The following is a 27,901-nucleotide window of genomic DNA, read 5'->3' on the forward strand; positions in this document are numbered from 1 at the left end:
ACTTGAGGGAGAAAACTTCTTTATGTCATTAGTTACATGTTTAATAGGAATCAGTAAAAAACAGAACTAGGGGCGCCTGGGTGGCTCAGTGGGTTAAGCCTCTGCCTTCGGCTCAGGCCAGGATCTCAGGGTCCTGGGATCGAGCCCCGCATCGGGCTCTCTGCTCAGCAAGGAGCCTGCTTCCTCCTCTCTCTCTGCCTGCCTCTCTGCCTGCTTGTGCTCTCTCTCTGTCAAATAAATAAATAAATAATCTTTAAAAAAAAAAAAAAAAAAAAACAGAACTAGGCTTACAGATTACACTGGAAAATGCAACAACATATCTGATGTGTCCGGGAAGTCAGAAGGCACCACGAATTCCATCAGAGTGCAAAAGGGAAGACAGTCACATCTCAAAATTAGGTTTACTGACCCTGTACAAAGTCCATCTGATACATGACTAAAATTTGTCTAGTCCACAAAGAAGATGCAGAGATTTGCCATGTGGCCCTGTGGGCTGTGGTTGATGACATCCATCCCCCCACCCCCACCCTACATCATGCTGTCTGTCCCCTCGTAGGGAGCCACAGGAGGAATTTCTCTCAAGCATCAACTAGGAAAAACTATCCTTCACTGAAAACCAGCTTATTTTACATGGGTCTATGATTCCTGTACCTGATCATACTTGTGCTGACCTCTCCTCCTGGTTTTGTTTTACTCTCCTCCCAATATTACTTTCCCTCCTTCAGCCTCCACATCTTCCCTCCTCAATTTATTTGTGTATATTTACAAAATAATACATACATTTTATGGTATATACATTTTTAAGGCTTTATGAATTTTTAATTCTTTCTTTGAAATAGAGGAAATTAACCAACCAATTCATTGGAAATATATAAGAATTTAAAGAAAATACTTTCTAAAGTAAGAAGAACATGTGGACCAAAACTCCCGTGACTGTGGGAACTTGTGATATACACAAAAGCGTCTGATAACATTTATTTACACAGTTGACCCTCTTATGCATTTTGCTTGGTCTGGTCCAGCAATGAGAGTGTCTGCTCTGCATCGCTCCGCACACCTGGATAGTTACGTATGTGAATTAAATCCGCAGTGCACTTAACTTTTAAAAAATCTCAAAAATAAAGCACTGCTGGGTGCCTGGGTGGCTCAGTGGGTTAAAGCCTCTGCCTTGGGCTCAGGTCATGTTCCCAGGGTCCTGGGATCGAGCCCCGCATTGGGCTCTCTGCTCAGCAGGAAGCCTGCTTCCCCTTCTCTCTCTGCCTGCCTCTCTGCCTACTTGTGATCTCTGTCTGTCAAACAAATAATAAAATCTTTAAAGAAATAAATAAATAAAGCACTGCATTTATTACAACTTTACAAAGGCATAGGAGTACGACAAGTCACTGAAGCAAAAGTCTGTGGTCTGTAAGAAGTCAGGTGGTAGTTGCATTTCAAGCTTTGCATGTTCTGGTCCAGGGGTTACTGAGGAACACAGCTAATACGAAGAAGGATAACAAGAGTAAGCCCTTGGCTACGCACTGAGAATAAGGTTCCCCTGCAAGAAAATGAACCAAATGAAGCACAATTCTTATTTCTTAACTTTTTTGGGGAATTACTTAGTAGAAATAAACCAAAACAATAATAGTGATCATTTCTAAGTGGAAACCTTATCAGTAAATTGTTTAAAACTTCTATGTGTTTTTTTAAGTTTTCTGTGACACATACATATTTTTAAAAAATATTTTAATTGGCAAAACATTAGTGATAACCCTTCCAGAAACCTGCTTTACCCTACCTTGATAATAACGGGTCAGTGGATATAGAAGTTGCGGCCAACACACCTCATTTCTGTTACAGTCATACTCTGTAAAATTGATCTGGAATCTAGGAAACATTTTAGAAGATTACAATGGGCACAAAAAAGCACACTTCTGATGAAATATATCAAAACTTGAATAAAGAAAGAAACTTCTTATTTTCAAGTATATTTTTTTCTGCTTCCTAATAATGTCAGCTAGGTCGTGAACTGGATTACCTTGTCAGTGGCCGGGGTAACTGGGCAGGTATCTTAATGAACTGGACAGAGGCACTGACAGGGAAAAGGTCGGCCTTATCCTCACAGGTAAGCCCACACTGGAACTGCCAGTTCACTGTAGAGAGCCTGGAAGGAAAAGATCACGCAGGTAACACACCCACCACTCGCTTCTGATCTGTTAAGAGTATCAGGGAACCGATACTCTTAACAATATAAATTGGGATTCTCCTAAAGAAGGTTCAAATTCGGGCACCTGGGTGGCTCATTTGGTTAAGCAACTGTCTTCAGCTCAGGTCACAGTCCTGGAGTCCCGGGATCGAGTCCCGCATCGGGCTCCCAGCTCCATGGGAAGTCTGCTTCTCCCTCTGACCTTCTTGCCTCTCATGCTCTCTCTCACTGTCTCTCTCTCAAATAAATAAAATCTTTTTTTTAAAGATTTTATTTATTTAACAGAGAGAGAGAGATCACAAGTAGGCAGAGAGGCAGGGAGGAGGGCGCGGGGAAGCGGGCTCCCCGCTGAGCAGAGAGCCCCATGCAGGGCTCAATCCCAGGACCCTGGGATCATGACCTGAGCCGAAGGCAGAGGCTTTAACCCTCTGAGCCACCCAGGTGCCCCAATAAATAAAATCTTTAAAAAAAAAAAAAGAAGAAGAAGAAGAAGGTTCAAATTCTACTAGTGCTTTTCCCCCCATTGGACGATGTAAACGTTCCAACATATGCACAATGAGAGAGATCAGTGCAGCGAACCACCCAGCTACAATAATAAACAATTTAATACAAACAACGACAGCAGCTAGCCATCTTGGAGGGGTTTCCAGGTGCTGGGAGGAGTACGAAGGTGTTTTCTACACACCACGTACACGCACAGCACATCACTCTCAGAAGACTGCTACCAGCTGTGTTTGGTGGTTAACATCTGTCGGTTCTGCCCATCCGACATCCCATCCCCTTCCTTCTGGTGGCTGCCCCCAGCTTCCCCTTGGGGAGACCCCCTCCCCACAGTATTCCCTACTCAGTATGCACGGATTATTATATTCCCGGATCTCCCCTTTGTGCCCCCTGAGCGAGCGCACAGAATCCCTTACACACAGCTTTATAAACACCTGGGAGAACAAGTTACCATTACACACGCAGATGATAACATGTTTCATTTATACACATAATCACGTCCGGAATAATTGCAATTCATAAATAAACACTCCGACTGCAGGTTAGCATTTCCCAGCTCTGGAGCACCTGCCATTTTACTGACTTATTCGAGATGCAATCACACCTTGTCTCTACGCCAACGATTTCGTGCTGAGTCATCCCTTCCACTGCGCCGGCATCTGAGACGAGGATGCGGATGTGCAGCCGGGCGGGAACAGCAGCGCAGAGGCCCCGGACGCTGACAGGCGGGGCTGCACCTGGCGGGGCTGCACCTGGGTCGGCGGCATCTGCGCCTGAAGCAAAATATCAAGTTGTGTTTTGGAAAGAATAACCATGGTCTTTGTACAGTGCCATGATACGGAGGCAAAATTGGGAAATGTTATGGGATAGGAATCACATTTGCGCATCTCTCGTCTCTAACAGGCTCTTGGTATCATCACTCTGTGACCATGCGAGCCCTTGTGTTCCAAACGTGTCCTCGTCTGTTAAGTCAGTCACCAGAACTTTTAAAATCCCAGACCCATGTGATAAAAGCAGACATCCGGATCCAGGTCCCAAGCTCAAGCTCCCCAGAGCTTTAGCAGAAATACCATCCAGTTGCAGTAAAACATCATGAGACTGACACTGACCAGGCTGACACTGTTCCCGTACAAGGCGTCTGAGACATTTACAATCTGTGCTAACAACTCCAGTTAGTAGGGATTAAAGAGTGAAGAAGCAATTTCCTATTGTGTTGCCATAGAGTAACACAATGAAGAGAATGAAACCGACTAAGAAGTTAGTAACTGCGGGAGGCGGGTAGCAAATCATGAGGGGACACTGGGGGGACTTGAAAGTCATGACAATTTATGACTTCCAACTTCCTCCTCCTCGATGTGTGTGTTCAAATCTCTCTTTTTTTTTTTTTAAGATTTATTTATTTATTTATTTATTTATTTGACAGGTCACAAGCAGGCAGAGAGGCAGGCAGAGATAGAAGGAGAAACAGGCTCCCTGCTGAGCGGAGAGCCCAATGTAGGGCTCGATCCCAGGACCCTGGGATCACAACCTGATCTGAAGGCAGAGGCCTAACCCACTGAGCCCCCCAGGTGCCCCTCGCCATCTCTTCTGTTTATCAACCAGGATCAGGGTTGATTTTGGCTTAGACAGCCATAGAAGCCAACAGCTTTCACCCTGAAGGCAACGAAATGTCACCACCTCAGTCCTTCTTATGTAACCTTGCGGCTACTCTATCTCGAAACCTCCCAGTCTTTCTACTTCTCAGGTGCTTTACCAACTCCTTCCCTCCATCCCTCGGGCATGTCACAGCCCACCCAGCTGGTCTCAGTGGCAAACCCCAGGGGCTGACAAGCCCCAACCTCTGGATTCTGTTTCCAAATGAGGTTCTAACCCTGGGCCTAGTGACTCAAGCACAAGGCACGGAAGGATCGGTGTGTCACAGCCTGTGTACCCCATGGCCCCCAGGACCCGTCCCAAAGTCAGAGAGTGATTTGGGGCACTTCTGGCCCACAGACATATTACATGATCCCTCACTGGCACAAAGAGGGCAGGGGACCCGGGATCCTAATGATCCAAACGAAATCAGAAGGGGTGAGGAGAACGCAGGCACGAGTCTGGATGGGCCACTGTGTGAATTCCAGGCTGCTGAGCGGAGGCGACCTAAGGGGACACAGAGAACAGGAGCCAAAAAGCTGCTTACCACCATCCAGGCCAAGGGAAGGGACACAGCAGAATCCTCAGTGACAGGAGGGGAATTAGGACAGCAGATGATGCACAGCCAATTTCCTCTTTCTGGCCCCAAAAGGCAATGCCATTAATTAGAGCACTAGAAGAAGCCTTCCTTCTGTGGACATTTCCATATTCAAGACTCCCCTGACTTGCCCACTGGGGAGCCAGCAAAGAGGCTGGAAGCCTGGGTCTGGGGTCCAGCTCCGCCATGACCAGCTGAGCCCTCCAGCTTCTGCCCTGACGAGCTGAGTGAGCGGCAGCTCAGGGGCGGCCGTTTTAGATCGGAAGGTGAAGGCGAACCCCGCTACTGCCTGGGCCACACGCACTCTGCCTCCTGGCGCTCTGTCCTCAGCGGGCCAGACGCTGCAAATTCCTCTGCCCAAAGGCACAGGACTGCAGCCTTTCCACGGAGCCTGGGTGGGGCCTACTCTCTTACCCACTGTGCCTTCACTTCTTTCTACTGGAACAGCTGTCCTGCGAGACATTTCACACCAGACAGTTCACCCAGTTAAATGTATGATTCAGTGGTTTCTGGTATATTCACAGAGTTCTGCGGCCATCACCAAATTCCATTTTTATTGCCCCAGAAAGAAACCCTGTATCCATTAGCAGTCCCTCCTCACTGGCTCCCATCTGCGCCAGCCCCCGGCGACCAGCGGCTCTCTGTGGCGGCAGATCGGCCCATTCTGGGCATCTCGTACACATGGCACCGAAAGGTTCAGGGTCACGTCTGCACGTCTGTCTGGCTTCTTTCACTCAGCAGCATCATTTCAATCACCTTGTTTTAAATTAGCAACATTGCTTGTATAAACTGTAACGTCTGCTCTCAACTGCCCATATTCCTGGCAATCGAAAATAGCAATGCAAACTGAAACGGACTGAAAATCTTCAATCTTTGTTTAGACTTTCTTTTACGAAGGCCGTTAGCTCATAAAACAACGGGGCACTCAACTTCATGCGGATTTCCTCTTAATAGCGGGGGGGGTGCAACTGGGTTGCTCAGTCGTTAAGCATCTGCCTTCAGCTCAGGTCATGATCTCGGGGTCCTAGGATCGAGCCCCGCATCGAGCTCCCTACTCAGCAGGAAGCTTGCTTCTCCCTCTCCCACTCCCCCTGCTATGTTCCTGCTCTTGCTCTCTGTCAAATAAACAAATGAAATATTTAAAAAAAAAAAAAAAAAAAGTCCTCATGGATAAGAGGTAAAGAATGTGAAAAGCCTGATACCCGGACAGCTAACCTCTAAACAGACCTCAGCCAAGCTGCAGTGCAGGCAGAAGACTCATCCCACGGGCTCCCCCGCACAGCCCACATGACGCACTCCTAGCGACAAGCTACCCGCCGCCGCACATCTCTGCAGCTCTGACTTACGGATTATTTCCAGCCAGCCGTCACTAGGATCGTTGTAATCGGAGTTGCCTCTCGTTGCAACATGAGTTGCTCGTACTAACGAGTCAAGTAGTTCGGCAGCATTCTCCCTGCAAGAGAGGAAGACATTTCTCAGCGCACGGCCAGTGGGGCTCATCCTGAGGTCCTTTCCAGGGAGTGTCCAGGTTGTGCTTGCTGGCGGCCCAAATAAAAACTTGCCAGAGGAAGTGGCATTAAAAGCTGGCTGGGCGTCTGCATTCTCTTCGATGGCCTGCCCAGGAGGGACCTAAGCCACTAGGGGAAGACATGCAGAAGCAACCGTTTACTCTGGGTTTTAAATGTTGGTGACTCATGTTGCTATCATGTAGTTTACAGACTCTGCTGAGTGTCATAAAACTTGGGAGGTACGCAGAGATCACGTACCAAGTTACCAGGCTAAATTTACAGGCCAGAGGGATCCAAGAGCAAAAGGAACCTAAATATTTAGCTAGAACTTTGAGCCATAAGATTAAGTAAAGATTAACAACTGGAACTTAGCGGGGCCGCCAGGGTGGCTCAGTTGGTTAAGCATCTGAGTCTTGATTTTGGCTCAGGTCATGATCTCAGAGTTGTGGGATCAAGCCCTCCATTGTGCCCCATGCTAGGCATGGAGTCTGCTTGGAATTCTCTCTCTCCTTCTCTCTTTTAAAAAAACAGAAAAAGAAGAAGAAGAAAAGGAATTGGAATTTCACATCCCTCCTTTCCAGTGATGTCACTGGCAGGTACAAACCTTATGAACAGCAAGGCAGAGACCGCCGACTCCAGCCTTATTCCCCACAGTCAAGAGCCTTGCTGGAAACTCAGACCTACTGTCTACTTCCCTGCTTAGGCCTCCTCATCTTCTCCCAGCTCCAGAGAACATGCTACTCAGGATATGTTGCAGATGAAATAGGGTTAGAATGCACACACTTATAAACTCCAACGAGATACTCCTTTACACCTACTGGTACGGCAACTATCAAAACAACAGAAATTAACCAGTTTTGGGAGGATGTGGACAAACTGGAACCATCTCACATTCCTGGTAGGAACATAAAATAGTGCAGCCACTGAAAGCGATGCGGTGGTTCCTCCAAAAATTAAGCATCTAATTCCTGTATGACCCAGCAATTCCTCTCCTGGGTATACACCCACGATCACTAAAGGCAGGGACTCCAATCAAAACTGGTGCATGAACCTTCACAGCAGCACTGTTCGACAGCCAAAGGAGGAAACAACTCAGGTGCCCATGGACGGATGAGAAGATAAACGAGCTGGAGTAGAGCCAGGCGGTGGAACAGGATCGGGATTCAGCCACCAAAGGGAACAGAGCCCTGACACCTGCCACAGCATGAATAAACCTCGAAAACTTGAAGCTGAGTGGAAGGGGCCAGACATGAAAAGCCACCAACTATAGGATTCCATTTATGGGAAAGGTCTGGAACAGGTCAGTCCCTAGAGACAGAACACAAATCAGTGGTTGTCGGGGCTGAGGGAGGGGAGAACAGGGGTGGGTAGTTAATCGGTACAGGTTTTATTCTGCAGAGATGGAACAAAATAAGGATAGTCATTGTACAACATCATGAATGCACTCAATGTCACCAAACTATTTACTTTTTTTTTTTATATTTTATTTTATTTATTTGAGAGAGAGAGAGAGCACGAGAGGAGAGAGGTCAGTGGGAGAAGCAGACACCCTGCAGAACAGGGAGCCCTATGTGGGACTCAATCCCGGGACTCTCAGGATCATGACCCGAGCCAAAGGCAGTTGTCCAGCCAACTGAGCCACCCAGGTGCCCCCGAACTATTTACTTTAAAATGATTAATTATGGGGCACCTGGGTGGCTCAGTCGTTAAGCATCTGCCTTTGGCTCAGATCATCATCTCAGGATCCTAGGATCAAGCCCCGCATCGGGCTCCCTGCTCAGCAGGAAGCCTGTTTCCTCCACTCTCTCTCTCTGCCTGCCTCTCTGCCTCTCTGTGATCTCTGTCAAATAATAAATAAATAATCTTAAAATAAATAAATAAATAAAATGATTATGTTTCATGAATTTTACCTCAATTTAAAAAAAAAAAAAAGAGGGGCGCCTGGGTGGCTCAGTGGGTTAAGCCGCTGCCTTCGGCTCAGGTCATGATCCCAGGTCCTGGGTTCAAGCCCCACATCGGGCTTTCTGCTCCGCAGGGAGCCTGCTTCCTCCTCTCTCTCTGCCTGCCTCTCTGCCTACTTGTGATTTCTCTCTGTCAAATAAATAAATAAAATCTTTAAAAAAAAAAAAAAAAAAGAATGCATAAGCATATCCATAAACACACCTTCCAAATGCCACCCAAATAAATACAAAGTTCCTTATACACCATGTAACAAGGCTTATGTATTCTTTTTTTTAAAGATTATAGTCATTAATTTAAGAGAGAGAAACCCAAGAGCACGAGCAGGGGAAGGGGCAGAGAGAGAAGCAGACCCCCGGCTGAGCAGGGAGCCCGACACAGGACTGGATCCCAGGACCCCGAGATCATGACCCGAGCAGATGGCAGATGCTTAACCGACTGAGCCACCCAGGCGCCCCAAGGCTTATGTATTCTTTCAGTGTTAATCACACCAATTACACCTGCCCCCTGTCCTTTTAATGCTTCGAGGAGTGCTGGGTTCCAACAATGGACAGACTTTAGCAGAGCAACTGCATAAATATGAATGAAAGGGTTCTAGTGCCAACAAAGAACTCCATTTTCCCTTTTACCAATGTTCCAATCAATTCTTTTTTTTGTTTTCTTGGAAGTAGGGCTCCACACCCAGTATGGACCCCAATGCTGGGCTCGAACTTACCACCTCAAGATGAACAGCTGAGCTGAGATCAAGGGTCTGACGCTTAACCAACTGAGCCACCCAGGGGCCCCGAATCAGTTCTAAAGAAACTACTATCCACTCCCACTTTCCACAAGTGTGTTCTACAGACTGCAATTTTTCACATTCATGTTGTCTGCCATTTCATGGGGTGAATTCATTTTAAGCAAACCACTCAAAAGGCAGGTAGATTCACTATGATACACTCACCTGAGCCGAGTACAGTTTTCATGGATCCCGACTTCTAGAAGACATCCAGACAGTGTATCTTCTCCAAACAAAACGGGTTTGAAAGTTGCTGATGTACACAAACCCCTTCCAGCTAGAAAATAAAAAGATAATCCTCTGACTATTTTTGCTAAAACAAAAATAAAGATTTACTTCAAAGTTTTTCTTGGAAAACCGAAAACCATCAGTAGAAATAAAGTTTCCAAGTTCCTCAAGAACTGAAGTCATGGTTACTCTAATCTTTTCAAAGCTGAACAAAGGGGCCTTTCTGTATCTGAATACTTGGCCCAGGATCAATGGTCTATTCTGAACATGAAAGTTAATGCCTCTGGCACCAACGCACAAAGATTTCCCATTGTTTGGAACAAAGTTATGGTCATATCTCCAATTACCACCATCTGGGGCTACAGGCAACAATGACAAGAGACTCTCCAGCCAGGCCCATATTTAAAGATTTTATTTATTTATTTGTTTGTTTATTTATTTGAGAAAGAGAGAGAGCATGTACTATGAGCAAGAGGAGGGCACAGAGAGAGGGAGAGAGAGAGTCTCTAGCAGACACCCTGCTGATCACGGAGCTGGACTCAGGGCTCCATCTATGACTCTGAGCTATGACCTTGAGATTATAACCTAAACTGAAATCAAGAATCTGCCATTCAGTCAAGCCACCTAGGCACCCCAGCCAACCCCCATTTAAATCTCCCTTATGAATAACCAGTATTTCAGGAGCAAACAAAGTTAAATTTAAAACCAAACAAAAGAAAGCTATAGAAGCCTGATCTCCTCCACCCTCCCCATGAGCTAAATAAACCAACAGGAATTTAAAGTGATTAACTACTTGATTAGATTCAAAATAAGGCCCTATTTCCAATTCTAGTTTGTCAAAGAGCAAATCAGATTACCAAACCAGATTACCCGATTGCCAAAGGTGTAAGGTCGTCTCATTATTCATCCTGTTGATATCCAGAGCTCGAACTGGCTTGCCAAGTTGGTAACCTAGACAAACGCGATAATGGGAAGTAGCTAAAGTTAACCCAACACAGCAAACCCTCATCAAATAGTATACAAGAGGAATAACACAGAGAAAGGAAACCTACAGGCAAAGTTTGATCAGAATACACTTGAGAAAAGAAACGATCTTCACACATTTTCTTTTGTTTTTTTTTTTCTTTAGCAAAGATATTTGTGTGACTTTTTATTTTTTTTAAGATTTTATTTATTTATATGACAGAGAGAGAGAGACATCACAAGTAGGCAGAGAGGCAGGCAGAGAGAGGGGGAAGCAGGCTCCCCGCCAAGCTGAGAGCCTGATGCGGGGCTTGATCCCAGGACCCTGAGACTGATGAGGGAGCAGGAAGCTGGCTGAGGACAAAGCAAAAGCTGGCACCCTGCACCCCCTCTCCACCTGCTCCCCTCGTAATATGTGTGACATTCCTCAGGCACCTCTGGCTGCCCTAAAAGAAAAACAGATAGTTCACTTGCAGAGATCACAGTCCTGCAAGACAGGAGTCTCCCTTGGTTTACCAATGTCCTAGAGATTTACAACAAAGAAGCTATCTAACAATAGCACAATTTCCAGAGGCAAATAACTCAGTTCCTCAAGCCCTAAATAAAGTTAAATTTCTTCTAAACCCAAATCTCACTAACAAGGACACTTGATAGGAGAAATGTGACACTTTAGATCTCCAAGACAGTGTCGAGAATCATTCCCAAGCATATGGCCCACTGATATACATCTAAAGGGTCTCACAAGAAGATTTTTACTACTAGTAATGAATAACCTTTCTCCCAACAATAGCTAGCCCCTCAAGGTCCTGGAGACCTTGCTTCCAAAATTCCTTAGAGACTAACATCACCCCCTTTGTCCTCACCTACCCAACTCCTGTGTATATAATCAGCCACTCTTCAGGATAACTGCGCAGCATCTCCGTCTGCCCACGGGTCCTGTCCCCGTGCTCTAATAAACCATCTCTTTGCACCAAAGACGTCTTAAGAATTCTTTCTTAGCCGTGGGCTCCGAACCTCACCCCACCGAACCTCACCTAGGTTCAAGAACTTCATCAAGACCATGACGTGAACTGAAGGCAGTGGCTTAACCCTCTGAGCCATCCAGGCACCCCTGTGTGACTTTTTAAATAAATTTTAAAAATAAAATCTGAGGGATGCCTGAGTGGCTCCATCGGTTAAGCCACTGCCTTCTGCTCAGGTCATGATCCCAGGGTCCTGGTATCGAGTCCCACATCCAGCTCCTTGCTGAGCCTGCTTCTTCCTCTACCTCTGCCTGCCGCTCCCCTGCTTGTGCTCTCTTTAACAAGTAAATAAATAAAATCTTAAAAATAAAAAAAATAATAAAATCAAATCTGAAAAGGCACGAGCAGGCAAGAGTCAGTCCCCGCCCCGTCACACCTGAGAACTTGTGGAGTGGTCACTACTGCTGGTCCCAGGCGCTTTATAAGGAGTCTTAAACCAAAGCAGCCTTTCCATAGAACTCTCCGGTAAATCAACCCCACCCCCAGCGATTCAGGTCCTATTCCCAGTCTCTCCTATTAGCCTGCCTTACTGCTTCTGCTTTTTTATTATAAAACGTTCACACGCACACAGAAATGAAGGGAATACCACCCAAAATCAACAACCGTGGATAATTAGCCAGCCTGGTCTTCTCGGGATTACATGAGTGCACACACAAATTATTTCTGGCGAGACCTTTTGAAAGTACACTGTAGACTTGACACCTCACCTCTGAGAGCTCTAACATACATCTCCCGGAATGAAGGATATTCTTCTACATAACCATGATACCAATATTCCTCCTGAGAAAATTAATAATTTCTAATAATCAAAATGTATCATACTTCTACTTCCTCGTATGTCCCCAAAAACATGTTTTAGAGCCGTTTTTACAAACCGAGACGCAGGCAGGGTTCACACCTAGCGCGTGTTTCCCACCTTACCTCTGAGCATTCCTGAACCAGCAAGAATTGAACGCGGGTTCCTTCCCGAGCCCTGGGGCCGCTGGTCGGTCCCTGCCCATCTCCACCTCCCAGTGGCCCCGTTGCTGCCTCCCTGGCAGGCCCTGGGTTATTCCTGTCCCCAACCCACACTATCTCCTCTCCCAGGTACAATCTCCTCCACACAGCCCAGAATAGAAACTTGCCAGAGTGCAGAACTCTGACTCACTCTGCTTCTCTTCCAGCACTGAGATCAGAACCTCCATAAACTAGATACTTGACACAGATCCTTCGTGATGGGCAGTGGAGGTGGACGGTCAACATTCCGCTGCTCTCAAGTTCTAGGCCTATCTGTGAATCCAGCCCACATGTATTAATTATCTTCTATTGTTCTCTGTTGTGTCTACGACCTGGTGCCATCTTTCCAAGTAAGAGAGTTAATTCCTTGAGAATCGGACCCGTGTACGTACTCCTCCCAAAACAGTTCCTGCCTCGGAAAGTGCTAGAGAATGAATGGCCGTCCACACACAACCTATCTCACAGACTGACTGGTTTTGGGTCGCAATCAATTAATTCTTCTTTTTTTAAGATTTTATTTATTTATTTGACAGACAGAGATCACAAGCAGGCAGAGAGGCAGGCAGAGAGAGAGGAGGAAGCAGGCTCCCCGCTGAGCAGAGAGCCCGATGCGGGACTCGATCCCAGGACCCCGGGATCATGACCTGAGCCGAAAGCAGAGGCTTTAACCCACTGAGCCACCCAGGCGCCCCAATTAATTCTTTTTTAACAAGAGTGTCAATAGTTTTCACATATTCTAATGGTGTTTCTCAGAAATCCTGTTAAATTAGATCATTAACTGAAAACCCTTAAATTTCAGAAGCCTGCTTTGAAATCCAACTATAAAGTCCAAAACTCCACATTAACAAGTACACTAAAATCTCATTTAAAACAAAGTAAAATTGGGGCACCTGGGTGGCTCAATGGGTTAAAGCCTCTGCCTTCCGCTCAGGTCATGATCCCAGGGTCCTGGGATCGAGCCCCAAATTAGGCTCTCTCCTCAGCAGGGAGCCTTCTTCCCACTCCCCCACCTGCCTCTCTGTCTACTTGTGATCTCTCTGTCAAATGAATAAATAAAATCTTTTTTTAAAAAAGGGGGGGCTGCCTGGGTGGCTCAGCGGGTTAAGCCTCTGCCTTCAGCTCAGGTCATGATCTCAAGGTCCTGGGATCGAGCCCCACATCGGGCTCTCTGCTCAGCGGGGAGCCTGCTTCTCCCTCTCTCTCTGCCTGCCTCTTTGCCTACTTGTGATCCCTCTCTCTGTCAAATAAATAAATAAAATCTTTAAAAAAATTTTTTAAATTAAATTAATTAATTAAATAAATTAAAATCAGGTGATGCTATATTTGTACATAATCACAAAATGCACAACGTGACCGGAAGTTCCCAGTCCCCGTGATATATAGCTTCTTAGTTCTATAAAAGCTAATTTTACCAATGTTATTGGGCTTTATCTTTTTTTCAAAAGACTAGTAGCTAAAGAGACAGAATCCTTTGCATTTACAACAACTTGTTACTATCTAGGACACTTCACGTAAAAAAAAAGTTGTTATCAGAAAAAGAATACAGTGTCACAAAAGAGAAGAGAAAGGTTAGAGTCACAAACTAAAATCGGAGAGAGTGCCTTACAATTATTGTAGTAGAAGAGTACCGAATTAAAATATGTTTGTAGGGTCAGCAGTTGACATACACTGTCTTACCTGGATTTCCAGAAAATTCCTTTTCATCACCACTATTATAGCTTAAAAATTTTACTGTAAATCTCTGTGTCATGATCCCTAGAAATAAAACAAAATGAAAATACAACATGCACCATTTCACTAGGAAAAGGAATTATCCCCCATAGTGTTTTTTTCTTTACCTTATAATTACATTTTGCCATACAAAAGAAAAGTTTTCTGTTAAATCAGAAATACAAATAAGCAACAAGCCTGACTTAATTTTACATGTAATAATTATAAGAATCTTAAAGAAAGAAAAATAAATGTTTTACACTGAAAACATTCTCACTGCCCTCAACAAACTTACCTTTCTGGTGGGCATTAATTTCTGCCCGGATAATTTTGACATTTATTTCACTGATTGTATTATTATTCCATCTGAAAATGTAATGTTCTTCCACATTCACGTTTCTGGAGGCTGATTCATTGCTTAAAAGTGTTCCTGTGAATAAAAAAATACTTTCATAAATCAACGAACCTCCTGGGGGCTCAGGTCGATCACTGGCCCCACCGAGTCAGCACGGGCCCCCTCCCCTACAGCATCACAGTGTCCGGGGGGAGGTCTGCCCTTCCGCTCCATTGCCGGACCCCCAGAATGCAGCTCATGGCTCAACACACACACCCGCTCCAGTGTTTGGCAAGGACGAAGGACAGAATGTCAGCCCCCTGGGAGCGGAGGCCTGCCGTCTAGCTCACTACCGTATTATAGGTACTTTGCTAAGATCTGAGAAATGAATAAAGTTGAGAATTTCAAGACATTGTAAGGAAACACAAATATCCTTCATGAACAACAAAAATCCTGGTGCTATTAGCGGAATTCTGAATGTCTTGTTTGGCTGCATCAAGACGGCAAAGTTTAGTTATTTTAAAAAAACAAAAGAAAAAAAAAAAAAAAAAGGAGAATTGAGAGGAAAAAGCCTACATACAGGCTCCCTGAAGACCAGCAGGGCCCCTGGCGCCCACAGAGCTCAGGGCTGTGAGGAATGGCTCCGGGCAGCAGACAGTGCCGTGCAGCGAGGCAAGACGGAGTCGGGAACAAACCAAATGTGGGCCAGACAAACTTCTAACTGTGGGGAAGCTCCTTAAATTCTTTGTAAAAATTGGGGCACCGGGTGGCTCAGTGGGTTAAGCCTCTGCCTTTGTCAGGTCATGATGCCAGGGTCCTGGGATCGAGCCCTGCATAGGGCTCTCTGCTCAGCAGGGAGCCTGCTTCCCCGGCCCTCCTCTCTGCCTCTCTGCCTACTTGTGATCTCTCTCTCTCTGTTAAATAAATAAAATCTTAAAAAAAAACAAAAACAAAAAAAAAAAAAAACTTAAAAAGAATTCTTTGTAAAAATCTATTTCCCTCCAGGACTACGTATCCCTTCTCAGAAAGGACCTACATGTCTCTGCAGAGGTGACAGGGAGTATGAATTCAAATACCTGTCCTGGTGATGAATGCGTCTGGGTCAGCGGCTTCCTCATAGGTTACTCTTGGTGTAACGACGCCTGAGAAGATACCGGGGTCCGTTAGCCTCCCGAGCACGACATGGCCCAGCACCAGCATGCTGACTTGGTCAAGGGCAAGCTTACCAGGCAACTATGGTGACCTCGCCTGACCTGTGTGCCAGCTGCTAACCCTCCCCCAGCTCCCCAGACGCCGCCCAGGGGGATCCCACTGGCCTTGGCATCTGGTGATAACTGGGGAAGAGACTGGCAGTCAGGGACAGTGTGACCTGAGAGCTTCTCCCCTGCAGGAGCAAACACGCGGGCCGCTGCCAGGGTGAGCAGAAGACGGTGCACTTGCTCTAGAAGCAGTTTGGCACTGCCTCAGAAAGTCAAATCATGGGACACCTGGGTGGCTCGGTTAAGCATCTGCCATGGGCTCAGATCATGATCCCAGAGTCCTGGGATCGAGTCCCACATCAGGCTCCTTGATCAGCCGGGAGCCTGCTTCTTCCTCTGCCTGCTACTACCCCCTGCTTGAGCTCTCTCGTTCTCTAACAAATAAATAAAATCTTAAGAAGAAAAAGAAGGGGGCGCCTGGCTGGCTCAGTGGGTTAAAGCCTCTGCCTTCGGCTCAGGTCAGGATCTCAGGGTCCTGGGATCAAGCCCCGAATTGGGCTCTCTGCTCAGCAGGGAGCCTGCTTCCCTTCCTCTCTCTCTGCCTGCCTCTCTCTGCCTACTTGTGTCTCTGTCTGTCAAATAAATAAATAAAATCTTAAAAAAAAAAAAAAAGAAGAAGAAGAAGAGTTGGTATTTTAAAAAAGAAAGAAAGAAAGAAGGGCGCCTGGGTGGCTCAGTGGGTTAAGCCTCTGCCTTCGGCTCAGGTCATGATCTCAGGGTCCTGGGATCGAGTCCTGCATCGGGCACTCTGCTCAGCGGGGAGCCTGCTCCTCCCTCTCTCTCTGCCTGCCTCCCTGCCTACTTGTGATCTCTCTGTGTCAAATAAATAAAATCTTTAAAAAAAAGAAAGAAAGAAAGTCAAATCACAATGTGACTTGGCCATCCCGCAACTGGGTGCAGGGCCAGAGAGACGCGAACGTGTGCCCGCACAGACAGTCTCACACAAGCGTTCCCAGCAGCAGGACCACAGCTGCCAATAATGTGCCGAACAACCCAAACCCCCAAAGGATGAGCGGGTAACATATCTGGCACGATCGTTAGTGGACTGGAACAGGACACGGCCACAAAAAAGGGAGTGGAGCTCTGGTCGGTGCGGCGGCCGGGGAACCCTGCGAACATGATGCTAAGTGGAAGCAGCCGGACACGGAGACCACTCCCGCAGGATCCCTCATGTATGGGAAGTGCGGACCACGCAGATCCACAAGGACAGAAAGGGGAGGAGTGGTCGCTAGGGGTCAGGGTATAGTGTCTCCTTTGGGGGCAGGAAAATGTTCTGGAACTAAACGGAGGGGGTGGTGGCACAGCTCTGTGAATGAACGAAATGTCCCCGAACTGTACACCTCGACACAGTTAATTCTCCATTATGTGAGTTCTACCTCCATTTGTAGAGAAGAACGAATACAGGACGTGCTGCCCTATGGAACTGGGCTTTCTCTGAGGAAAACCTTTCCTTCAGTTGGCAGTTGAAGTATTTTAAGTTGATCCAGTGGAAGTGATTTATATCCTCATGGGATCACAGTTTATGTAGACACTCAGGTCTGTGTTCTTTTCTTTTTTTTTTTTCTTAAGATTTGTTTATTCAGGGGCACCTGGGTGGCTCAGTGGGTTAAGCCGCTGCCTTCGGCTCAGGTCATGATCTCAGGGTCCTGGGATCGAGTCCCGCATCAGGCTCTCTGCTCAGCAGGAAGCCTGCTTCCCTCTCTCTCTCTGCCTGCCTCTCTACTTGTGATCTCTCTCTGTCAAATAAATAAATAAAATCTTTAAAAAAAAAAAAAAAGATTTGTTTATTCATTTGAGAGAGAGAGAGCACACACAGGAAGGGGCAGAGGGAGAGGCTGAGAAGCAGACTCCCCCACTGGGCGCACAGCCTGACGACACAGGGCTCGAACCCACGACCCTGAGATCACGACCTGAGCCGAAATCAAGAGTTGGGTTGCTTCTCCGAATGAGCCACCCAGGAGCCCCACGATCTTTTCTCAGACCAACATGACGTACCTCCCACCGCACCATTCTTGATCTTCACGTGGATGACGCCACCATCTTGCTCTTGGTAGGCTTCCAAATTAGTAGCGCACCGAACATCAAAATTGTGAAGGAAGGCCACCGGTGCGTTCTGCATGCACTGCCCAGCCAGGGACACCTGAGGGTAAGGGAAATCCCAACAAGGCTATGAGCTCTGTCAAATCAAAAAACACAGGTCAGTGGCCCATACAGGCATTCTTCCCGCAGCCTGTGCCAACTGCTGGGCTAGTCTTCAAATAATGTCAAGTTCACTGACTAGATGAGCCCCAAATCAACTATCCAGTTCATTCGCTAATCACATCTGGAAGCAGCTGGTTGAGGAGTAGAAGTACGTAACATAAAATAAGAAAACTCCTGGGCACCTAGGTGGCTCAGTGGGTTAAGCTATTGCCTTCGGCTCAGGTCAGGATCTCAGGGTCCTGGGATCGAGCCCCACATCGGGCTCTCTGCTCAGCAGGGAGCCTGCTTCCCCCTCTCTCTCTGCCTGCCTCTCTGCCTACTTGTGATCTCTGCCAAATAAATAAATAAAATCCTTAAAAAAAAGAAAAAAGAAAACTCCTTGCTGTATTTGCTTTGCAGAGACATGATTATATTCAAGTTAATTTTCTCTCTCTCAGGACAAACAGATTTTTGTTAAAACCATTAAAATGGATTCCTTGAACAGCGAAGAGAGATGGTTTAGACTCCACGTTTTCTTCCCACAAATGCCTTTTCCTCATGATTTTGGACTTAAAAAAATAATAAAGGTTTTACATAAAACTCTACAGCCTTGAGATATTTTTCAAAGTTCTGGACTATTACATTAAACTGCCTACTGTCTACTTATAGCTTATTAGAAATTGGCTGTTAAACTAACAGAAGCTCAGAATGGTAGTTAGTTCCATGGAAATTGAGGGAATGTCTTTTGGTTGGGAAGTTCACTCTGACATTTAGCAAAAACAGTGGCTAATTTAAGAGGGACTATTAAAATCCACACCATAAAGAGCTACACACCTGGGAAGTCCACAGGAGAAAAGTAACTTAGGATAAGATTTTTTTTAAGTTAAATTAACAAGATGGCAAAAATGTTAAAGGCCCCAAGCACATGGCAATTAAAATTCTTACCTGTGGAATGGTGAAATATGTCTTGTCTACAGTCATGATCGGATCTCCTTGCTTGTAACCAAAGTCTGAGAGGTCTCTTAGATCAGCACGCAGAGGCACTCTAAAGGAAGCACGCCGCTGAGAGGAGCTGTAGATCAATGACAAGGATGACCACTATTCCTCGCGGCTGTATCTCCTTTAAATTTTTGTTTTACTTTTTTAATTACAAAAATAACACATGGACTAAAAGCCAGAGAGGTGCACATTTGAAAGTGATTAGTGGCTAATTTTATGTTATGAGAATTCTAGAAGGAGGAAGGGGAGGGGGAGGAGGAGCAAAGAGAGGAGTGGGGGGGGGGAGGGGGAGGAGGGGGAGGAAGAAGAAGGAGGAGGAGGAGAAGAAGAAAAAGAAGAAAGCTGTCAAATTTCAACATAAGGGAAAGGTTCAAGAAAGAAACTCAAGCCCCCAGGGAGCCCAGCCCTCCTTCCTCAAACCCAGATCATCACTGTTAACTGTTTGCGGCATCAACAATTTCTCTCCGATGAGGCCCAATTCTTTCAAAACCTTGCTAATAACTTGCTAACAGAAGTCTAGAACTGATTGGCGACTAGAGGCAGTGAGGTTGGGGCCGCGAGAGGACACGCACACGGAGCCATGGTAGAAGTAGCCCAGGAAGGGCGAGTTGGCCGGCGAGGACTGCACACACAGGAATGGGAACCAGCCGGGCACCCCGCGGCTCTCCTGCACAGAGCACAGGTGGTCAGAGTCGGGACTGACGTCGCCTCCGAAAATGCCGGTGAAACAGGCCTCTCTGAACAGCTCCGTTAGATCGGACGAGCATTCCTGGACAGGAAACAGAGGGACAGTGAGCAGACAGAAGCTGCCATGGGGCGCCCCCCTCTCCAACCCCCAGACACTGTCAGGCGAGCAGGACGCCACTGAGGAAGCCTGGAATGGAGTCTCCTGTCCAGGCTCCTGTGCTCTGAGCTCACAGGAAGTAAAATCCTGCTGGAATTCCTCTCATCAATTCCCTAATAAGCCTCCAGGTCAGGAATTTCAAACTGTTCAGGGAATCCCGTCCTTACTGGGGACGTGAGATGTGCCCACAAAGAAAGAAAGAGAGAGCGGGAGAGAGAGAGAAAAAAAACCAGTATGAAGAGAAGATAATACGGATTGGACTCCAAATGGGGAATAAAACAGAGTAAACGTCTCTCTTTTTAATCACCATCACCATCCAAATCCCGAGCCCGGAGAAACCTAAGACATTTCGAGTCAGGGCAAACAGTCCGAACTCCTAAGAATCCTTACGGTCCGCACGAGAACACGACCCAGTTAATGTCATCAAGAAGTGACTTCATTCCTGTATTCGGCCATTCGTCCATTTTCTTCCGATTCACAGAGCGTTGAGAGCTCAAAGTTATGTCCTGAATGCCTTGTTTACTGACAGGAGAAGAATACATTTTGAACAAGAACAGTTCAAATTAAAGAACGGATCACCACTAAAGTGGTGAGTAGCAGCTCCCAGAAGACATCACTGACCCAGAAGGCCAGTGGCTGGCACTGCATACATCGATACCAAGTATGACAAACACAAAAGTCAGAAACCGGGCACAGGACTGCAGTCTGGAAGACAGAAGACAGAGGACAAGAATACCATCTTGACACTTCCACTGATACTGATTTACGATGTGTTATATTTTTTGATTAAATATAATTGTTATTGTAAGTGCAATTGTTAGCATGAGATCTACCCTAAACTTCCCTTTTCTGCTTTTCCCTTTTCTGTTTTGTGAAACCAACCACAACATAATTGTGCTCAACCACAATCAGGAGTGACTGGGGTCCCAGGAAATGTGCCACATCTCTCATTCCTCTTAAATCGCAAAGAAGGATTACAAATACGGATGGTACCTGGATCCAGCAACAGATTCCTAACTATGATGCCAAAAGCACATGCAAAAAAAGAAAAAACTGATGAGCCAGACTTCAAATTACGAAACTTTTGGGCCTCAAATGATACCTATAAGAAAGTAGACGACCTACACAATGGGGACACTTGTTACAAAGCACATACCTGATTTGAGACTAGTCTCCAGAAGGGTATAATAAATTCTTATAGTTTAACAACAATAAAATAAATAAAAATAATAAAAATATGGGCAAAGGGCCTAGGAAGACATGTCTTCAAAAATACACAAATGTCCAGTAAACGCATGAAAAGATGTTCAACATCATTTGCTACTACAGAAATGCAAATGAAAATCAGAGCAGGGGCGCCTGGGTAGCTCAGTGGGTTAAGCCTCTGCCTTGGGCTCAGGTCATGATCTCAGGGTTTTGGATCGAGCCCTGCATCGGGCTCTCTGCTCAGCGGGGAGCCTGCTTCCTCCTCTCTGCCTACTTGTGATCTCTGTCAAATAAATAAATAAAAGTATTAAAAAAAAAAAAAAAGAAGAAAATCAGAGCAAACTACCACTTCACACCCACGAGGACGGCTAAAATCCAAGAGATCACTGTAACAAGTGTAGGTGAGGACAAGGGGAAAATCGCCACCCTTCCCCGTCGATGTGAATGTAAAACGGTGCGGCCACTTTGGAAAACAGTTCCTCCGAAGGTTAAACCTACAGTTGCCAATAGGCCAGAGCAGTTCCGCTCCTAGGTACTCTACCCAAGAGAATCGGAAACCAACATCCAAACAAACACTTGCCTACAAATGTTCACAGAAGCTTTATTCATCACAGCCAAAAAGCAAAAGTAACCCCAATGTCCATCATCTGATAAACGGAGTGGCAATCTGTGGTTTAGCCCTGCACCGGTATGTGACTTGGCCATAAAAAGGAATGCAGCACCTGACACCTGCCACAACGTGGAACCCTTGAAAGCAAGACGCCGAGCGAGAGAAGCCAGACATAGGAGGCCACAGGCTGTCGGAATCCACTTACACACAACGTCCAGAACAGGCCAATCCAGAGAGCCAGAGCACAGAGAAGAGGGGCCCAGGGTGGGCAATGGGCAGGGGAGATACTGCAGAGGGGCACAAAGGGTTCTTTTTGGGGTGACAGAAACGTTTTCAAGTGGGGTCATTGTGAGGGTTGTGTACCTCTACCCATTTACCAAAAAAATTACCTTTCCGTAGAGGTTTCTCAGTAAGATAGTAACACCATCCCCTCAGTATAATCATCTGAATCCTGACTTTATTGGAAGAGATCCATTTTTTTTCCTTCCCTAAACTAGACCGACCAACAGAACTAAACAAGAAAATACTCAATTTGAAAACAAGTTGCAACACAAAACGCAATCTTGGTTTTCAAAGCCCGTCCCTCAAAAAGCTGTGGATGGGGACTGGCTGGTCTTCCTCACATGCCCTCAGGTGGCAGAACCTCTGCACCTGGAATCAGAAAGGACGTACCCACCTGGTCACAGCAGCAGCGAACATCGCAGGCCCCGGCTGTCAGATTGCAGGGACAAGGACCCAGGGGCTGATACACCTGATTGGGAATAACAGTCACATTCTCTGAAAAATACAAAGAACAGAGAAGTCCAGCTATGAAACACGCAGACAAAGCACTGCCACGGTTTTTTGGACGCTCCAAAGAAAGCTGCACGATTGTTTTACAAATCACCAGGACCAAATAGGACACGTTAAGGAATCCCTGAGCTGTGAGTAAACCCTCCCCCAGGCCTGTTATCTACCACGCCTACAAAACCCCAAATATAGGAAAATGTGTGAGTCATAATAAACTGAAACTTGTGGTTGATCTTAAAAATAATCGAGGGACTAAAATTGACAAGCTGGGATAACTGTAAGGCACTGATTCTATTTTTCTATACGCTGAACAATGCCTTTCATAACACGGGCTCACATTAAGCACTGACTCCTTCCATTTCATTACCTCCTCCAGCAGATAAAACCGAAACCACGGTGACAGTTCAGATGGCTTATCTGGCGCCTATCTGGCTGCAAGATTCTATCTAATGATGCTACCTGCTCAACCTCATATCCTATCGCACTGCAGACCCAACTCATCACATCCTGATTCTGGTTCGAGGGTGAAAGTGGGCGGGGAAATGAATAGTTTTTACATGGACTGGAAAAGGAATATGTTGTATTACATTTCAACCTCCTAACTCAGAATCCAGACAGCAGTGTTCTCAGTTTCTCTGCAATAATTTATTGGGTAAAACTTTCAGTCTGCTGAATTTTACTTTTTTTTTTTTTTTTTAAGTAGGTTTGATACCCAGCATGGAGCCTGATGCAGGACTCATGACTGTGAGATCAAGACCTGAGCCAAGATCAAGACTCAGACGCTTAGCCAACTGAGCCACCCAAGCGCCCCCTGAATTTTACCTTTGCCCTAGGATTTGGTACCTCTTGAAAAACTAGGTAACGAGGATTTCTTTAAACTCTATGTAACATTTAACTTCAAGGACACAACAGCTGCAGCATGTGAAGCACCGCTAATTACATAGTCTACGCTATCATATAGTAGAACCCCAGTATGTCAATGGCATCAGGAATGAATGAGGAGAAGGTCTGAGTAACAGACTATGTCGCTCAGACCAGACAAGGCTCTGACCATCAGTATAATTAAACCTGCCAGACGGAAGCAAGGCATTTTAGAATAGGGTTTTACTATACGATATATAGATAGATGTTTGTGTATCTATCTATACGTCTCCTCTACTGTTTGCTAGCTTCATTGTTACTAGGCATACCACGTACCTCCTGTCTGTCCTTCCATCCTTTTTCTTGTTCTGAGCTCTGTCTGACTGGGTGCAAAATGTTTCATACCTTCAGGGGGTCAGACCGGACATCGCATAATTATCAATATACAGACACTCTAACTTTTCAAAGTTTGGCTAATTGCACAAAGATGCTTTGAAATATTACCTAAATGGAGTCAATATTTTTTAAAAGAAATTTTATTTATTTTTATTTTTATTTATTTATTTATTTATTTTTATTTTATTTATATATTTATTACCTAAATGTAGTCAAGTCAAGATTTTTTAAAAGAAAAAAGCTACTACTTTAAATGTTACAGCTACCATTCATCCCTCCGGTAGTTTTTTTAAGCACACCCCGGATATTATTTTGTTGGTTTGTTTCCAATTTTAAACATTAGAGAATGTTTTTTCTTCTAAAAACAAAACTTGAAACCTTTAAATAGGTCACTGCTTCACGTGTTCAAAGAACTCACAAGGATCTAAGAAAAAGGTTCACAGTGAAGTCTTCATAGCCCGCCCCTTCCTGTTCCCACATCACTCCTCCAAAGGGTCCCCCATGGTCAGCGTCTCAGACAGCCTTTCCGAACTTCTTTGTGCAAATATAAATATATATTCTCATTCCGTGCTGTAGGCACCCAGCTGCATCTGCTTTCCGCAGCTGGAGATCTGTCTTGGAAGAACCTTCCATGCCAGCACGCTGAGGGCAGAGGGGCCCACTGAACGGCCCTATCTTCGCTTATCCAATCCCCTCCACTTCCGAAATCACATGGAGGACCACAGTGGGGGAAAGTGATGAGGGAAGTGATGCTGTGGAGTCTCAAAGTGACAGACCTTTGCTACGAAGGAGCAACGTGGCTCCCTTCATCCCAGATGACCATAAAGGAGAGAGATGCTGGAGGTGGTTGCGGGAGGCGGGACACGTGGCAGTGGCACCTATCAAACCGGACCCCTCACCGCGGGCACACCTACATTCTCTCGTTCTGAGAACACTGCCGTGGGAAAGGGAGAATAACACAATACCACTTTCAAGTCCAAACACGCGTGTGCACAGTGCTATCTGTTGTAGCGCTGGTTACACATCACAAGCCGGGACTGCCTGAAATTCCATCAGTAAGAGACGAGTCAAACAAGGGCAGCTCCACAGGATGGAGTACTAGGAGCTATTAAAAAGAATGAGGAGCACTTTTCCATTTATATGGCATTTATTTTTTAAAGGCAGAGAATAGTAAATTGTGTGTTATTAGTGTGTGGGTGCATGCTGTTTTTAAACACAAGAATACCACACACTTCCATAAGTGTAAATTAAGAGCCTGCCTCAGGAAAAGGAAGCTGGTTATCCAAAGCTTTCACTGAAAATCTATTGCGGGGGCGGGGGGGGTTGTTTGTTTGGTAAACTCCTTCATTAATCTTTCTCTTGCTTTTTGGTTTTGGTTTGGTTTTGGTTTGGTTTGGTTTCAAGATGGAGTCACAAGAATCCAATGCACATAAACAAACTTCACTCTCTCCCTTGAAGGCAGTCCACAAGGGTACAAACAGTAGAGCAAAATAAAACAGATCCGAATTAAGTCAAAGAGGACAAAGTGGGAATTTCTAAACCAAGAAAATTAAACAAAAGGGAAGCAGGTTTAGGAAGGCAAGACGGACTCAAGAGCAGAGCGTACAGATTATGTGACAAAGGCCTATAATCCAACAGATAATGTCAACAGTGAATGTTTTGATTGTCAAAGACTTTACTTGCCTGATGCATTATGGGCCAAAGAAGAGTTGGCATAAATTTCCACTCGGATGAGCAGATGAGCTAAACAGGATGAATTGCGAGATGCTGAAACCAGAAGAGCCTGGACCATACACGGGGACTCTGAGGAGGACTCCGTCTCATTAGAGGAACACCTTTGCCAACCCCTCTTCAACCTCACTGTCACCTCCAGCGCATTCTGAAAGGAAAGTATGCTGTCCCTTTTAAAGCGACTGAACACAGCATGAATCATTCTAAGAACATACAATGGGAAACACGATAAAATCACCCATCAGCCTCAGCCCACTTTACAAAAGGAGAACTGTATACAAAAACGACATTATTCTGTTCAGTCTCACCCGGTAAGCCTAGGGCACTAGGCAAGCCCCGATTCCTAATCCTCAGCTCAACAGAAAAGCAAGCAACGTCTGGATATTAGAGAAGACTAAACACGGGTCTGTCTGATAAATCAACTCAGTGTGTCCAGCACGATTTTAGTTTCTTTATCATCCTACCAGTGTATCAGCAGAACATCAAATACACACATTAAAAAATCAATGACAACAGTCCCCAGTTCCTGGGATGCAAGCAAAGTCTGCCTCTCCCAGCCTTTACCTCCAGAGTTGATGTCTTGAGCATACTAGGCACTCAATAAAACATTTATTAAATGGAAGATATTTCATCTCTCCCGGCTTGAGTATCCTTACACTTAAGCTCAGAGCTGGGTGAGGGCAGTGATTCCTGAAGATTTTTGAGTCACAGACCCAGCTGATAATCCGATGGAAGCTGCTAACCCTCTCTCATCAGAAAAACGCGTACAGAATGTTACAGACAATTTCAGAGGGTTCACAAGCTTCTTGAAGCTCATCCAAGGACCCCTGACCCGAGCATCAGCACCTCTGGGCTGGGCGGGTGTCTACCCGATATGATAACCCACGGGGTCATGGTAGTTCAAAGGACAGAGAAATCTGTACCATGTCCAACCAAGAGAGCTGTGCAGATAACTGTGGGTCTCCACTGGTGGCACTGAGAACATTTTACCTCTGGCTTACCACAGTGGGGGTCACAGTCAAGCTCCAGTCTCCCGTCTCATTGGTCAGCACTCCACAAGCTGGAACCGGCAATAATCCTATAGGAGAGATTAGGACGCAGACACCATTGCCCAGCAGCTAAGGGTGTGCAGGCTGCAGTCAGGCTCCCTGGGAGGGAATCCTTTTCCCACCCGAGGACTGGGCCTGTTACAAGCTGTACGGCTGTGGACAAGTGACAAGTGACAGCCTCTCTGTAGTGTCTTCATTTGTTAAATGGCATGAAAGGATATTACTGTTCTTGCTGGAAAAACGCGGGGGTGCACATGAAGCAAAGGGGACAGTGAATGCTAGCCATTATTGGCCCAAGCTCTCTTTTCCCGAGCCCGTCCGTCGGTCCTCTTTGGTCCACAGCAGCCTCCCAGCCCTGCTCCCATGGCGACTTTGTGGGGGTGGCGGCTGAGGTCCCCGGGGATGCCACATCCTGCGATGCCACCTCCCCGGGCTCCTTGGGCGGACTGGCCCCGGCCCACCGCCCCCCCCCCCCCAACGCCACCCCCACAGGAAGGGCCGGAGGTTTTACCTTCCTTGTCCTGCAGCAGGGTCAGGGACACGGTCACATCTTCGGTGCCTCCCACCAGGGACGCAGTGACCGCGGGACCGGTCATGCGGATGAAAGCAGGAATGAAAACTAGGCGGGAAGGAAGGGGAAGGGCGGACTTACTAGTTGCAAGGACACCGGGAGGAGTCCCAAGTCTGGCCCCTTAAACGCCTCATCCCCAACCCGCAGCCTGCAGGCCTCTGCCCTGCGGTACACACCCAGGTCCCCCCACAGCAGCCTCAGGATGCCCAGCAGAAGGAGGAGCCCCAAGAGCAGAGGGGCCGGAGGCGGCAAGCCCATGCCTGGGGCCTGGCGGGCTCGCTTCACAGAACCGCGCGGGCCTTAGAAGCTGGGAAGCACAGGGCCGGAAGAGCCGGCCCGCGCCGCCTCGCCGCCGCCATCTTGTCAAACCAACCGGAGCTATGGCAACCACCAATCGGCCGGGGACCTGCGGAGCGGCGGGCGGTGATTGGACGGAGAGCAGGAGAGAGCCCGCCCACAGGCCGTGCGCTGTTGAATCTCGACCCAAGGGATCACGAAAAAGTTGTCTGCGTCGTTAAAAGAGTTCCCCGAACCTAGAGTTAATTCAGTCACTCAGCAAGAGCGAGCCCATGGACCCCGGCTTCTTAAACACGGTCCTTTAAATAAACTCGATTTTTATGAGGACTTTGGGATGCGGCCAGTAAGCGGTAAGGCTGCAGTGCTGTAATTGTGGAGCGCGGCTGAATTGTTTTCATGATCCTTCTCCTGGTTTTTTGAAGAGTTTTGTGTGGTTTGTTTTTACCGCACAGCGCTGTCAGCACTCCGAAAGCAGATCTTAAAAAGAACACAAAACGTTTTGTCCGGCATGAGGGCAGATGCCAAAGTATCTTAATTCTGATGTCAGTAGCCTCAAAGCATTCCACGCCTTATTACAGTTCCGTGACCAGGCGTGCAGGCTCTGAGGTCTCTGTGGGATATCTCCCTCCTTCTGCGCTTAGATGACCTGCGGCAGCTCCCCTAGCCTCTCCAAACTTGAGTTTCCTTATCCATAGAA

At 46.4% G+C, this 27,901-nt stretch overlaps 1 protein-coding gene across 2 annotated transcripts; it reads right to left on the minus strand.

Moving 5' to 3' along the window:
• Window positions 1-389: 389 nt before the first annotated feature.
• Window positions 390-27,282, minus strand: TCTN2 (tectonic family member 2). 2 transcript variants are annotated; one of them, XM_047696805.1, is made up of 19 exons: window positions 27,084-27,282; window positions 26,848-26,955; window positions 26,289-26,365; window positions 25,240-25,435; window positions 22,187-22,287; window positions 19,423-19,619; window positions 18,797-18,923; window positions 17,666-17,810; window positions 15,488-15,553; window positions 14,373-14,507; window positions 14,045-14,122; window positions 10,257-10,337; window positions 9,324-9,435; window positions 6,260-6,366; window positions 3,288-3,456; window positions 2,015-2,140; window positions 1,775-1,863; window positions 1,338-1,534; window positions 390-1,137 (listed from the first exon to the last, which is right to left on the minus strand). In XM_047696805.1, exons 1-18 carry the CDS (start codon window positions 27,163-27,165, stop codon window positions 1,431-1,433), a joined length of 2,100 nt encoding a protein of 699 aa, XP_047552761.1. In that variant the 5' UTR covers window positions 27,166-27,282; the 3' UTR covers window positions 390-1,137; window positions 1,338-1,430. The 2 variants fall into 2 exon arrangements, with proteins under 2 accessions (XP_047552761.1, XP_047552762.1); XM_047696806.1 differs by lacking the exons at window positions 26,848-26,955; window positions 27,084-27,282 and having other exon boundaries at window positions 26,278-26,364.
• Window positions 27,283-27,901: the final 619 nt, after the last annotated feature.

The sequence above is a fragment of the Lutra lutra genome, chromosome 12 (genome assembly GCF_902655055.1).
Source record: "Lutra lutra chromosome 12, mLutLut1.2, whole genome shotgun sequence".
In the NCBI taxonomy this organism is placed as follows: Eukaryota; Metazoa; Chordata; class Mammalia; order Carnivora; family Mustelidae; genus Lutra; species Lutra lutra.